Source organism: Lissotriton vulgaris, chromosome 9, assembly GCF_964263255.1.
Source record: "Lissotriton vulgaris chromosome 9, aLisVul1.2, whole genome shotgun sequence".
Taxonomy (NCBI): domain Eukaryota; kingdom Metazoa; phylum Chordata; class Amphibia; order Caudata; family Salamandridae; genus Lissotriton; species Lissotriton vulgaris.
The window spans coordinates 348,463,252-348,477,942 of record NC_141697.1 but is presented as its reverse complement, the minus strand read 5'-3'; the positions used below and the strand labels follow the sequence as shown (position 1 = coordinate 348,477,942).

The 14,691-nt window shown below is 48.6% G+C and overlaps 1 protein-coding gene across 1 annotated transcript in view; it reads right to left on the bottom strand.

Moving 5' to 3' along the window:
- The window catches only part of UNC79 (unc-79 subunit of NALCN channel complex), a 644,685-nt gene extending 633,300 nt beyond the window's left edge, over window positions 1-11,385 (bottom strand). The window contains exon 1 of the mRNA XM_086937713.1: window positions 11,048-11,385. Coding sequence (XP_086793839.1) covers window positions 11,048-11,069 — 22 coding nt within the window. The 5' untranslated portion in view covers window positions 11,070-11,385. The remainder of the gene's footprint in view (window positions 1-11,047) is intronic.
- Between the last annotated feature and the right edge of the window lie 3,306 nt (window positions 11,386-14,691).

The window sequence follows — 14,691 nt, the reverse complement described above, 5'->3', positions numbered from 1 at the left end:
ACACCAGCAGAAAGCCTTGACCCTGCAGTCAATCAGCCAAAGGATGCCTGCAATGGTGACAGTCGCGCTTTACAAATTCTTAAAATAAATAAATCAGCCAAAGGACTGCCGTCCTCAGGGAAGGGCTCCCATCGCTGATGTGTTTCTTCCTGGGACCTGGGTTATAGAGGTCCCAGCAAGGGAAATGTGAACATTTCCCTGACATGCAAGGAGATTATTCCCAGCATGTCGGGCACTTTTGTCTTGTTTTCAGATGCCACGCACCACACTCAAAGGGAGGTCCATAGCTGCAAACTTTACTGGAAAGTGACATGCAAAAGGAATTCATAGTGATTCCACCCATAGTGGGGAAAAGTATGTGCAAGATACCGGATCCTGACATTTAAAGTATCTGAAAATAAGACACTTGAAAATGTTTATCTTGAAAAAAAAAATTAACGTTTGAAAAAAGATAAGTGGAAAAGGATTGTGTTACAGAAGGGGTGAGGTAGGAGTTTAAATCACATTTCCAGTGAAGGGAGCCTTAACAATCACAGATTCTTGCTTAAGGGAAGAGGCATGAGGCAGTCGTACCTCTGAAGGGAACAAACAGTACATTTTCTAGCTGCACCCTCCCACCCCCTCGATCTCTTTGCTCTGCTAAACCTGCACTCAAAGAACTCCATTGGCTTCCGGTGGAGCAAAGGGTGCAATTCAAGGCCATGTGCCTAACTCACAAAATCCTGCATGGAAAAGCCCCTCCGGTCCTGAAAGATCTCGTGACTCCCTATACGACAAACAGAACCCTACGCTCAACCAACGCCCAACTGACCAAAATACCCAAGATCAAGAAAACACGCTCTGGAGGTCGGCAGTTCTCATTTCAGGCGTCCAAGATGTGGAATACTCTTCCACCGGACCTTCGGGCCCAACCTAATCTCCTGTCATTCCGTAAATCCTTGAAGACATGGCTGTTCCCCTGCCCTCTTCTTCACCCCGCCTGACCCTACCTCTGGAGTTCATAGTGGATTTCAGTTAGCGCTGGGACGCTCTCGGGCAGCCATGCGCTCTATAAATCCCCTTCAAACTTCAAACTCAAACTCAAACGCAGTTGGATACTGCTGGGTATCCTTGGGCCATACCCTGTGCCCAGTACACACCGAGCACAGTAAATGCAGGGCATGGTCTACAGCACTGCGATCTGCACAGCACAAACAAGGTGTGGCCGCAGACCTGTGCAGTAAGAACATTGCACCAGGAAAGGCTGCTATATCCATGCCCTCTACAATAACTTCTATGTACTGGGCAGCGAGCATGACTTTTTTGTGCACAGTACAAACAGGAAAAGACTTACAGCCATGATCCTTAAGAAGTACACACAGGACCTGTGTCCTTGTTCTCTGTTTGTACTTGGACAAGGCATGGCCTTTGACCATGCCCTGTGCCAACCATGACCCTCTATGCAAAGCACACACGGTATGACCTTCAACCATGTCACATGTGCAGAATAAAGTTGGCATAGGTCACACAAAAACTGTCTGGCAGCCCCGTCTTGAACGTTTGAACGTGCTGCACACATGATCTGGCATACAAGATCATATGTGGAATATTAAACATGCAGCATGGCCACAGTCATATCTTTTATAACCTGGCGCATAACCTGGCGACGGACAGTTGCACATTATACAACCATACCAGGTTTGTAATATGCAGTAGGCATGAGCAAAGACTTCATCCTTTTTACAGCGCACATTGACCTCAGTACACACAAGGCATGGCCTTGGTGACTGTCTCTGGCACAGTACCAAATACCTCTTATGTAGCTGGGACCGGATGCATAAGTCATGGTTTGACACTTGAACTGTTGCCAATCCATTCAACAGTAATGAATATAATGTGAACTCATGTGTTTCATGGCGATTGTGCTTATATTCTGTGTACTTTGAGGAAATTGTACCTAACCATCCGGCATATGAATAATATATGCCTGAACTGTTTGTGATTTTATGTCACCACCTCTAACTATATCTTTCACCACCACATCTCTCGCACTCCCTCCCCCCTTCCGGGCACCTTTACTCTGAAATCAGTTACCCTGCTAGGTTGACTAAAGATTTGTTCTTTGCATAGATGCATATATCCATTGTGAATAAATAACATTGGGATAATATCTGTTTTGTTTATTTAAATGTTGGATGCCATGTTGATCTTTTGATTTCTTCATCCCTCCCTTGTGTATGAATGTTACTAATACACTGGGACCACTCTAGTATATACGGTACTGTGCAGTAGGCATAGCAAAAACGTCATCCCTTTTACAGCGCACATTGACCTCAGTACACACAAGGCATGGCCTGGTGACTGTCTCTCGCACAGTACCAAATACCTCTTATGTAGCTGGGACCGGTGCATAAGTCATGGTTTGGCTTCATTCACCAGAGTCTCAAAAATAGCAAATTTCAACTCAATGTATTTGTTTCAGGACAAACCAAAATACTAACATAGCTCTACACCGGTGAGCAGCCATCACAAGGCAGGCATTACCACGAGCTGCCATTACGACGCTGCTTTTACAACGCAAGTCATTTCGACGACTTGCGCTGGAGGAAAATAAATAGTTTAATTTTCTATTCCAACACGTTCCCTACTGTAACGTAGGCTGGAGTTGGAATAGAAAATTAAACTATTCCACTATCCAGCGCTTACAGCGCAAGTTGTTGTAACGACTTGCGTTGTAAAAACAGCATCGCAATGGCACGCGGGGTAAAAGCCTGCGTTGTAATGTCATACAACCCTCTGCACCGCTGCACCCTCTAAATCTGCCTGCACGTCTGTGGATACTGTTGGTCATCCTTGGACTCTGCAATGTTAGCACTGGGGTTGACGGGTAAACCCCTCTCGATGTCCCTAGGCATGCTCTCGGTATGCCAGGGCATGGCAACTTTGCACTGAACATATCTTCCCAAGACAAATTCTTGGAGCGGATTTTTGAATCTTTGTCAATATCCACTACAAATGTTAATGTTCAGAACAGGGTGTCTGAATCCTTGTTGATATCCTCAAACCTCACATAGCAGAGGGATTCAACTTTTGAGGAGCTTTAGCCTATCAGATGACTAGCTCACATTCAAAAACAGGTTCGGAGATATGGATCTGCAGATAACCAAAATCTTATTCATTTTCCTTTGAAGAATTTCTCAAAAACATGTGAACAAATGTATATGGAACTTTAAAAAAAAAGTGCCAGAAGCCTAGTAACCTCAAATTTCATGCCAAATCTGAAGTTGAACTGAGCACCATGTTTGCACTAATCTTGATGATGAAGTAAAATAACACTGAGTTTCTAATATTAACCAACAATCATATCAATGGTAGCATAACGCCTGCCACTACATACTAAAAGTAAGCATATATAGTTGAGTGTTTAGATGTACTATTCTTTACTCCACATCTACTTATCTTAATGCGATAGATGTATATATATATATATATATATATATATATATATATATATATATATATATATATATATATATATATATATCCCAAGGCAACCTTCTTCTTGTAGAAGTAGATTTTTATTTCTTTCAATTGGCATGACGCGTTTCGACCACTTAGTATTGATAGATGCCTCTGCTGCATATATATATATATATATATATATATATATTTCACTGCACATCTATTTACCTTGCTGAGCTATATCGTCAGGGTAAGTACATGTGGCGTTATGGAGAATACATCTGCACAAAGTTATTATATATGGTTGAATGTCAGATTGAATTCTACGGAAGTATTGTCTGACGAATATGGAGTGCTAAATACAATTTGCAAAAATATCATCCCATTGAGTATAGAATTTCTATTATTAACCACAATGGGCTATATCTTTGTAGACGATATTTCGGACACTATTTTTATGCTAGATAATATATTGACAATAATATTGTGGTACCACACACGTATACACGACTTGTCGATGTAGTGTTGGTCGATTTTCTGGTCTTGATATTCTTGTTGGTCAGTATTTTTGATCGTGATATTTAGGTCAACTGCTGCCCCGTCAAAAAAAATCTGCTGTAGCAGTTTGAGATAAAAATATGTTTTTAGGAAAAAGTTTGTGCAGACTTATGAAATGAGGCAAACGTTGCATATAATCTAAAAAATGCACTTACAGTGGCAAATGAGGGTGAGCCTTAGTGATAAAGGCTTTTCACGATTATGTACCTACACTTTCTAAAGTATACTGAGCTTGACCATTGTACCAGAGTGAGCCATTGGACGAGGTGTGAACTCGTTTGACTTTGGGGGGGGGGGGGTCAATGTTACGTGGCTCCTCCTGGCCTTTCTGCCAATCAAATGGCTTCATGATTGGAGTTGCTTCACTGGGGAAAAAAACAGTGATGGCAAACCATCATGCCATGTGTCATGGTGGACGTCGTAGCACACTCGTGTAGCATGAAGATGCCCCCTCCAGCCCCAAAGTGGAGATTACGTTTCAATAATTACAGAATCAATGCCTCACGCATGGTGTGGGGCTTCTCCAAGCTGTGTAGGGACGTAGGCGAACTTTGTCCTGTTGGTGTAACCTTGATTACATGACAGCACCGGTCAGGAAACATGCCAGTAAACAGGTTGCGGAAGAGCCGCCCAGAATAGGGCGGCCCCTCACATGCCATCCCATTAACATTGGTTCCCTGCAGGGATTTTCCCCACAGCAAAGCCGGCAGATGCTCCTCCACCAGGAAAACCATGGGCCCCCCATCTCTAAATGAGGGAGAGGAACCAAGAAGGGCTAGGCATCGGGTAATTACCGCTCATCTCTAAAGGAGGCTATTTTTGTCTTATTTTAGATACCTTGGGGCCTCATTTATGAAAAGTGACGCATCGCTGCGAGAAAACAGAGATGCGTCACTTTTCATTGCGCCCTCCTTGCAACCCCAATGATGCGTCATATTTACAATATGCCGCATCATTGCGCAAGAACTTACAGATACTTCAGTATTTCTGACGTATCTGTAAGAGCAAAAGTGGCGCATTGCTGGAGTGTGTCACAAAAGTGACGCAACTCCAGCAATGCGTCCTTTCAAATGGGGCAAGCCCCATGTGAAAGGGCCTGCGTGAGTCTTACGCCTGCTGTGAGGCAGGCGCAAGATTTTGACGCAACAGCGTCCTAGAAGTGACGCAATGAAATCTCATAGATTTCACTGCGTCACTGAAATCTCATAGATTTCACTGCGTCACTTCTACGACCTTTCTTGCGTCAATACGCCCCCCTTGCATACATTATACCTGGCGGAGGTATAATGTGGCGCAGGGGTTTACAAAGTGAAGCATCTACCTAGATGCGTCACTTTGTAAATACGGCGCAACAAGGCGCATTTTTTACGCCACTGGTACGTCACAAAAAGTGACGCACCGGCGGCGTAAAAGTGACGCACAGCCTCATAAATGAGGCCCCTTGACTTTCTTGCACTAGTCGTATGCCTCAATCCCCCACATGTTTCCTATCAAGAGTCTTGGACTGGGGAAGGTCATGTGAAGGTGTACAGACTGCATGGAGCAGGATATGGCCAACACACTGTAGTATACACAAGGTCCACAGAGTCCTGGGTTTCTTCACGGCTAGTCCATTAAACAATAGTTTATCACTAAAATGCCATTTGCTTGTAGCTTTGAAAAGTTGTACGAAAAAGGCATTGTTGTTAGCCAACTTAATATTACTAAGTGGCATTGTCTTCGGATGAAATGCGGATTTGTTCTTCCCAGGATTCGAACCTGTAATCTCCAAGTTGGACGCAGATTTCTTCATTTTATATATTAACCTACAGAGCTACATTACCTGCGCCTCGGGAACTGGGCAGAGCTCTAAACACGTGATAATATGCCCCTTCGTACCCAACGAAATTACCACTTGCCCTTTATAGAGTAATTGATGTCCATGTTCAGCACAACCCACTTCGTTTCCCACGGCAATTGTAGAAAACACGCCGAGACACGCGTAAAGCACTGTGGGCGAGGCCTGTGTCCCAACTGCCCAAGCTAGTATGGATTTTTAAGTGCGCTTTCTATGTCAAGGCAATGCAATCTCACATGGAAGAGTGTGTGGGAGTGGATAAGAAACTATGCGCTCAGGGCCATGGACAGCGCCGCTCAGGGCCATGGACAGCGCCGCTCAGGACCATGGACAGCGCCGCTCGGGACCATGGACAGCGCCGCTCGGGACCATGGACAGCGCCGCTCGGGACCATGGACAGCGCCACTCAGGACCATGGACAGCGCCACTCAGGACCGTGGACAGCGCCACTCAGGACCGTGGACAGCGCCGCTCAGGACCGTGGACAGCGCCGCTCAGGACCATGGACAGCCCCTCTCAGTCCCATGGACAGCCCCGCTCAGGGCCATGGACAGCGCCACTCAGGACCATGGACAGCGCCACTCAGGACCATGGACAGCGCCACTCAGGACCATGGACAGCGCCGCTCAGGACCATGGACAGCGCCGCTCAGGACCATGGACAGCGCCGCTCAGGACCATGGACAGCGCCGGCCCCGCTCAGGCCCATGGACAGCCCCGCTCAGGCCCATGGACAGCCCCGCTCAGGCCCATGGACAGCCCCGCTCAGGACCATGGACAGCGCCGCTCAGGACCATGGACAGCGCCGCTCAGGCCCATGGACAGCGCCGCTCAGGCCCATGGACAGCGCCGCTCAGGACCATGGACAGCGTCGCTCAGGACCATGGACAGCGCCGCTCAGGACCATGGACAGCGCCGGCCCCGCTCAGGCCCATGGGCAGCCCCGCTCAGGCCCATGGACAGCCCCGCTCAGGACCATGGACAGCGCCGCTCAGGACCATGGACAGCGCCGCTCAGGACCATGGACAGCGCCGCTCAGGACCATGGACAGCGCCGCTCAGGCCCATGGACAGCGTCGCTCAGGACCATGGACAGCGCCACTAAGGCTTGCTGGACAGCGCTATTGCTCCGCTAGCAATAACTATTGTGGCTCTGTGTGGTAACCTTTGGTATCTTGCGGTGTGCCAGCGCTGTAAACCGCAGCTGTTATGGCTGAACTGAACAGTACTTAATCAGGGTACGACAGGAAGAGGACAGACTGATAAGGCATAGACGAGTTTCGAACCCGAGAGCTGCAGGTTGCTGCTAGAAACAGTGCAATCCCATTTGCACATGTTTGCTTCATATTAGTACTGAATTAAACAAAAAAAGGTCCCAGTCTACATTAGCGAAAGATTTTTGAACCATGGCAAAAACTGAGAACTTTTATTGTAGCACCACTGCAAGAAATATGTAACACTTTTTTCTATTTGTTACTCATTTTACACGTTTTAAAGGTATTTTAACAAACACACCCTAGTTAGCGAACAACCCTTTAAATCAAAATAACAGACTAGTTTTGCTGTCTGTGTAGTTCAAAAATGGCAGAAACGGATTTTATTCCAAGCTACTGGCACCTTTCATATTTGAAAAAACTGAGAAAACATGTTTTTCTCCGTTTCTTATGTAATTACAGCAAAAATAACGATGCGGATGTGTGCCTTCATTTGGTTGCCCTGTTGCAAATACCATTTGCACTTTTTTTGCTACTTGTTGAACAGGGAATTAAGCAAACAGATGTTCACTGTGTTTTTTGTCCAGTACAATGTGTGTAATACGCCTCCAGGCGCATTAATCCGCTTAGCTATCCTTTGTACATGTATTTGTCGTGAGTGGCGGGGGCGTAAGAGTTCTGTTTAGTGTGGCGAAGGATGCAGGTGGCCAGCTCTGAGGCACCCTCATGCCTAGCTTCAGTGGCGACTTGAACGTGGCCGCTTGCCAGCTTTCTCTCTACATACAAACAAGGGAAGCACGACTGAGCCGCGCTAAATGTTTAGACCTTGGGTGACCGGGGGCAGGGGGGTGGTGGGGTTCATGCACTGCGCACCCAGCCAATCGGGCCGTGGAGGGCAAGCCCTGGAAATCTAGAGTTATGGTCTACCTAATTGCAGCCATGTTATTCACTTCGGAAGCATGAACGGCTCAGCTGTCCCCACTCTGACTACAACTTTTGACCTAAAGGTTGCTTAGAGATGTCTGCATCTGCCTTTCAGGCTTTCTAAAGCATTTAAGAGGAAGGGGTCCTAGCACCTCGAAGAATCCCCTCCTCCGTTACTATAGCGCAGAAGGGGCCGGCATCGCTATTGGCCTCAGTACAAGCGGGGACATGGCGGCGGGGAAAAGGAGGCAGTGAGAGGGGTTTAGTTGGGCAGGAGGTGTTGTGGGAGTGATGGGCGTCCCCGGGATTTTCAGCCAGTTCCATCGATAGTGTATGGCCCTCGGAAACTCCGCCTGTCCCAGCCTCCGAAATTCGCAGTCAGCACCTTGGACAGCTGCGAGATAGATGAAAGGCTTTGCTGAGGGGTCCGGGGTCTACATTCTGCACCAGATACTGTAGGAGGAAGGATATAGTCGTAACTACCGCTATAAGATGAATCCACCCTTCTCTGGGGTTCAAGGGGCCATCGTTAATGAGCTTAATGAGCGAGTGGCTGTCACACCGTCCATGGTATTCAGGCCTTTGATTAACGGATGCAGGCTCCAGGGTTCCCGTGAAGAGGGGGCTAAGGAGATCCGTTCCCCACTCCCTGTCTCTCTTAACTTCAAAATGGTGCATCTGCACCCCCAGCACTGCAAGTGTGGCGATATCTTAAGGCATGTGAGTGTCCCATTCAACTAGGTGCACGCCGAGCCCAGATGCGCTCGAGTCCCTTCACTTAAGACCAGGAACGCTCAGGAGACCCCTCAACAGAGCCTAAGTGCGCTGGGGAGTCCGTCAAGGAAGCCTATGTGCGCTCAGGAATCCCTTGGAGAGAGCCCAGGTGTGCTCAGGAGTCCCATCAAGGGACCCTAGGTACGCTCAGGAGCCCCTTCCAGAGAGTCTAGATGCGCTCATTTAACTCGTCCAAAGACCCCTCGTGTGCTCCGCAGTCCGTTTTACCTATTCCGGGTGTGTGTCCACCAAGCTCATGAACCCTGTCCATCTAGCTCAGGTGCTCTCAGAAGACCCGCCCGCCGAGTCTAAGTGTGCTCGTGACGCGAGTGCCTTCTACCGAGACCGTGGGTACCACAAGGAGTCCCATCCATCGAGCTCAGGTGTCCTCAAGAGCCCCTCCACCGAAACCAGGTGTGCTCAGGAGTCCCTTGTACCAAGCCCAGGTGTGCTCATGCGCGCCACCCACCCTGCCCACGTGCGCCAACTAATCTTGGGTACGGAGTACTAGGTGCGCTCGGGAGTCCATTCTAAAAAGCCCCAGGTGCACCCACAAGCTTCTTAATCCAAGCCAGGAGTATCTTCCCCCAGGGAGCCCACGGGTTCCTAAGGGACTCCATCCCCAGCCATTCCCTAGACCCCCAGCGGAGCCCCATCCACCGGTTCCTCACGAGGACCTTCCACCGAGCCCCCCTGACCCCAGGAGGCTTCCTTCTCACATATCCAAGAAGCCCCAAAAACCACCCCTCCTCCTAGCATCCCAGAATATACCATTCATTACAGCCAGCAGGAGCCACGTCCAGAGAGAAAGCGGGAGTCGCTCTATTCCCAGAAGCCCCTTCTCTGTTTTGGTCCCAGTGCAGGGGACGAGTCCACGGATCAGCCCTTGTTCTGGGTCGTGGGGTTGGCTCATACAGAATACCACGATGTTCACCAGTGTTACGGCGTGGCGTGGGCCGCCCTCGGCACTGAGGCGTGGGGTAAACACAAAATGGACCCCGTAACCGCCTGAGGTATAGGCCTCGCATGACAGGCATCCTGGCCTCTCGCTCACACATCGCTGTTCCCGTGTGGTCCCTACTGTAACACACTGGTCATCCTGTGACCCCCCCCCCCTCGCCTTAAACTGCCTCTTCCCGTCTACCCATTCCCGCTCCATCTACCCCCTCACTCCATCTCTGCGCCTGCCCCCCTCACATGCGCTCACCTCTTGCACCCCTACCAACCCTCTTTTGTGACAGAAACATTGTAAACCTCTGCCTGCCTCTTCACCATCAGACTGCCTCGTGTACCCTTTTCCTGGCGCCTCTTCTATGCAAACTCTGTCACTCATTTTCATGCATCTTTCTCTTTACCTTGTCCCCGGCGCTTACCTATCAATGTGCCCAAAACTCACTTTGCCATTCCCGGCAACTCAGTCGTGCATCTTTCCTACCTGTTTCCCATGTGCTGTTTTCTCCCCTCACACCATTCCCTGTCACTATGTCCCTTACTTCGTTTCCTTTAACCTCCTCCCGCCGCTGTTTCTTTCGTTACCCCGAGCTCTCTGCTCCCCTGGCTGCCTGCCCTATCCCTGCGACCCCCGCGCAACGCCGCTGCCTCCTACATCTCACCGGCTCCCCTCACTGCCCCGTCCTCTCCTCACAACCCAATTATGTATCCCTTTAGTTACAGCAGCATGCGATTGAACGACACCAATCTCCAGTCTCTGCCATGTCCCTCCCGACCCTCACTCTTTCCCTAGCACCTGCATTCCCTGTCCCTGACCTCTGCCTCATCCTCTGTCCTCCAGCTATCATCACACCCTGCGTCCAACCCTTTTCCCAAGCTGCCCTTCTATTACCTCATGCCCTTCTTATTACCAGCTTCTACATTCTCTCTTACAACCAGCATTTCTACGTTGTGCCTCTCTCAATTCTACTGCCCATCTACCTCCATCCAAGGCCCCATCTCTCATCCCTGCATCACCCACTACCACCCCCTCCCCGCTCCTGTCAGATCATGTTTACCCTCTAATGCTTCGAGGCTTCCTAGCCCCATCTGGCCCCCCATCTCCTGTCCATTTCTTCCCAGGCTCCTGCCGTCCTCCTTGCTCCTCTCCCATTGCCGCCAGGCACGACATTCACTACACACGCACTCCACTCGCCCTTCCTTGACCCCTTGCATCCTTTCGCCCGCCAGCATCCACTAGCCCCCTTTCCGTGTTCCATTTTCCATCACCTCCCCAGCGTCTCCCGCTTCCCTTTCCCCGCACTCCTCGTCCCCTCACCCCGTTTCCCTTCACCCTCTCCCCGCACTCACACTGCTCCGCCTTGGTGGACATTGCGTCCAGGTAGAACCGCCTCCCACTTGAATCCGTGATGGCTCCGGGTGTCCGGCCCTCGCCCGCGGCGCGGCTCTGTCTGGGAGGAGGCCCCGCGGGGGCGGCAGGAGCAGCAGCCCCGGCCCGGGCTCTGGCATCAGCTGCAGCCAGGGGTGCACCCGGGGAGGCGCGGGCGCCGAGCTCAAGGACGGTCCCTGCAGTAGCAGCACGAGCCCCTCTGACGTCCGCCAGCTGCCTCTCACCCGGCAGGCCGGCGAGGGAGAGGAAATGAGCGAGGATAGAGAGATCTGATTAGCAGCAGAATGGGCTGCACCAGAGCCGGGCACTGTCTCCGCCATGCACAAGACGAGGCAAGCAGAATGGCGCTGGCAGCAGCGTCAGCAGCAGCATCAGGAGAAAGACCCCCCCTCAAATGCTGCATATATTACCCTTCACGTTGCACAGCTGCCAGCTACTCTCTAATGCTGAGCATCTATACACAGTGTAAATTTAGCAGGATGTGGCAGGGAAGGTTGCTGGTCAGCCAAATAAAACACACCGCGTTTTCTGTGTAGATTTGATGTACCACCTGTTTCCTTGGAATATAAACATCTGTGTGTCTGACACCATTTCTCTGTAAACGGAAGGCCGCTCCAGTTGCACAGACATACATTGGTGGACGTGGTACATATGTCGTCACGTGTTTTTGGGTTAACATGTCATTTATTATCCGTCTACAAACACAAATATAAAATGCCTAACGTGTCGCGCTACGTCAATTGCTGATTTATTATATATATATATATATATATATATATATATATATATATATATATATATATATATATATATATATATATAGAGAGAGAACCAATGCTGACCTCTTTAGAAATCAGCGAGACACATGCTCCGGGCTCAAATGAAGGATTTATTTGGCAATTATGCAGTCGCTTCCTGAAGTTTGTGAAACGCCATGGCAGACGCGTTTCTGGCCCACATTGGCCGTCATCAGTGCCAGTTCCACAAGAAAACAAAATTTCAAGCGCTCCAGAGACCACTTCAATATCAGCAGTCCCTTGGCTCCTCCTCCTCCAGGTGAGTGTAGTAACAGCGTTGCACCTCCCAGGCGCACTGCCTGATGGAACCTGCAGTCCACGAGGTCCCGTATACCAGTGTATGGGACAACAGACTCACTTTCGTGCCCCCAATTGCTTGACGCTTCCTGCATTCCACCACAGGGTTCCTGGGTATAATGTTCCGGCCATTACCTTCAAATGAGCCCTTTTCAGGCAGCGCAATGCCGCCTCCTCTCTCCCCTTCGCGCAGACACACACCAGCTGGTTAGTACCTCTGCTAGGGGGGGCGCCGTGTTGTGCTTCTCACACTTCACCACAGTTTTTGCTGATCCACGGAGCTCCAGAACGAGAGGGCGTGCCCCTTGCCGGTATCAGCAGAGACCCGGCTACACAAGGAGAACCAATGCTGACCTCTTTAGAAATCAGCGAGACACATGCTCCGGGCTCAAATGAAGGATTTATTTGGCAATTATGCAGTCGCTTCCTGAAGTTTGTGAAACGCCATGGCAGACGCGTTTCTGGCCCACATTGGCCGTCATCAGTGCCAGTTCCACAAGAAAACAAAAATTCCAAGCGCTCCAGAGACCACTTCAATATCAGCAGTCCCTTGGCTCCTCCTCCTCCAGGTGAGTGTAGTAACAGCGTTGCACCTCCCAGGCGCACTGCCTGATGGAACCTGCAGTCCACGAGGTCCCGTATACCAGTGTATGGGACAACAGACTCACTTTCGTGCCCCCAATTGCTTGGCGCTTCCTGCATTCCACCACAGGGTTCTTGGGTATAATGTTCCGGCCATTACCTTCAAATGAGCCCTTTTCAGGCAGCGCAATGCCGCCTCCTCTCTCCCCTTCGCGCAGACACACACCAGCTGGTTAGTACCTCTGCTAGGGGGGGCGCCGTGTTGTGCTTCTCACACTTCACCACAGTTTTATATATGTGTGTGTGTGTGTGTGTGTATGCGTTTACATATATATGTGTATATATGTATGTATATATATATATATATATACACGTGTTTATGTATATATATACACACACATATATATATATATATACACACACACAAATATATATATACACACACAAATATATATACACACACATATATATATACACACATATATGTATATGCATATATATATACACACACACGCATATATATACACGTATATATATATATATATATAACAATGAGTTACATATGAGACAGGGATCTGTCTCCTAGTCAAGGCTGATTCTGCACTTTGCACTTTGCACGCGTGTTTGCACAAATTGATTAATAATTTCAGCACTAGCACTTTAGCAACACCGTAGGGCAGCAGACACTGCTCATACGTATCTTAGACAATCAGATATGTATTTTTATCCTGTAGACCCTTGATCCCAAAAGCAGGACATTACTGTATATTCGAAAATTATGCAGCATATAAATAGTTTTATGATTACATAAACTTTCAACCTCTAAAAATGATTTTAATTGATAGGTTGTATATATTAAGCATATTTAACATTTATTTACGAATTCATGTATTTAACTTTTGTAAAAACGGGGTCTGTTTTTTACCAGGATGTGATGTAAACTATATGTGTTTTCAGTGTCTATGATTGTACACGCCCCCTATGTGTGTTAATTGTGCGCCCTATTTATTCACTGTCATTGGTTCTGTCTGGCATGTGATCAAGGCTACCGTGTCGTAGCCGAAACGCGTCATGCTGGCAACTACGAGGGAATAAACCACCTTTGAATTTCAAAACTCAGCGCTGTGGAGTGGCCTGTACCTGTGGTTTTCGTTGTTTATAGGAATGCTTTTCCTCATGTAAAGAACGGAGCAGGACTTTGAATCGTATATATATACACATATATACACATATATAATAATAATTGTAAGAAACGGGGGTTACCCAAATCTCCAAGGGGGTAGCATGGCACCAAGCGGGCAGGCCAAACTTCGAGGACATGTGAAGCATTCACGCAGTACCCACAGTCAACACACCAGGCACACCACAAAAGAGGCAGGACACCAATTTGAGTTGGAAAAAGATATGTAGTTTAGTAGTGTTTCCAACCTGCAAGGCAAAAGAATGCAAAACAGTAGTGTCACAACCGGACGCCAATTGGCGCCAGAGCCAAGTGAATAAAGGGGGGAAATTATTTACATAGGAAGTAGTCCATGCTGAAATAAAGAAGAATGTAATTAAGTTATCAGTAGTCCTGGGGCCAACTCAGGCTCTCTTCCTTAAGGGGTGGCTATAATTTTCAACAATCCCACATTAGCGCACATACATCTCATGCGTAATTACGCCAAACCCCACCCCTGCAAGGGAAGAACAACAGAGCATTACAGCACATTCTAGTCAGGAGCACCTGTAAGAAATCAGTACGGCAGGCTCATTAACAAGGGGCATAAACAGGGGCCTGGAATAACTCGTCAGGCCAGCTTAGGGGTACCCCTGCAGTAAAAGGGAACATCCAGGTTTTCTCCACCCTCCACCTACGGGTCTAAAACAACAGGTAGGAAGGCACCTGGCATTCGATAACATCTGAGGTATACACCCTAGGCATCAAA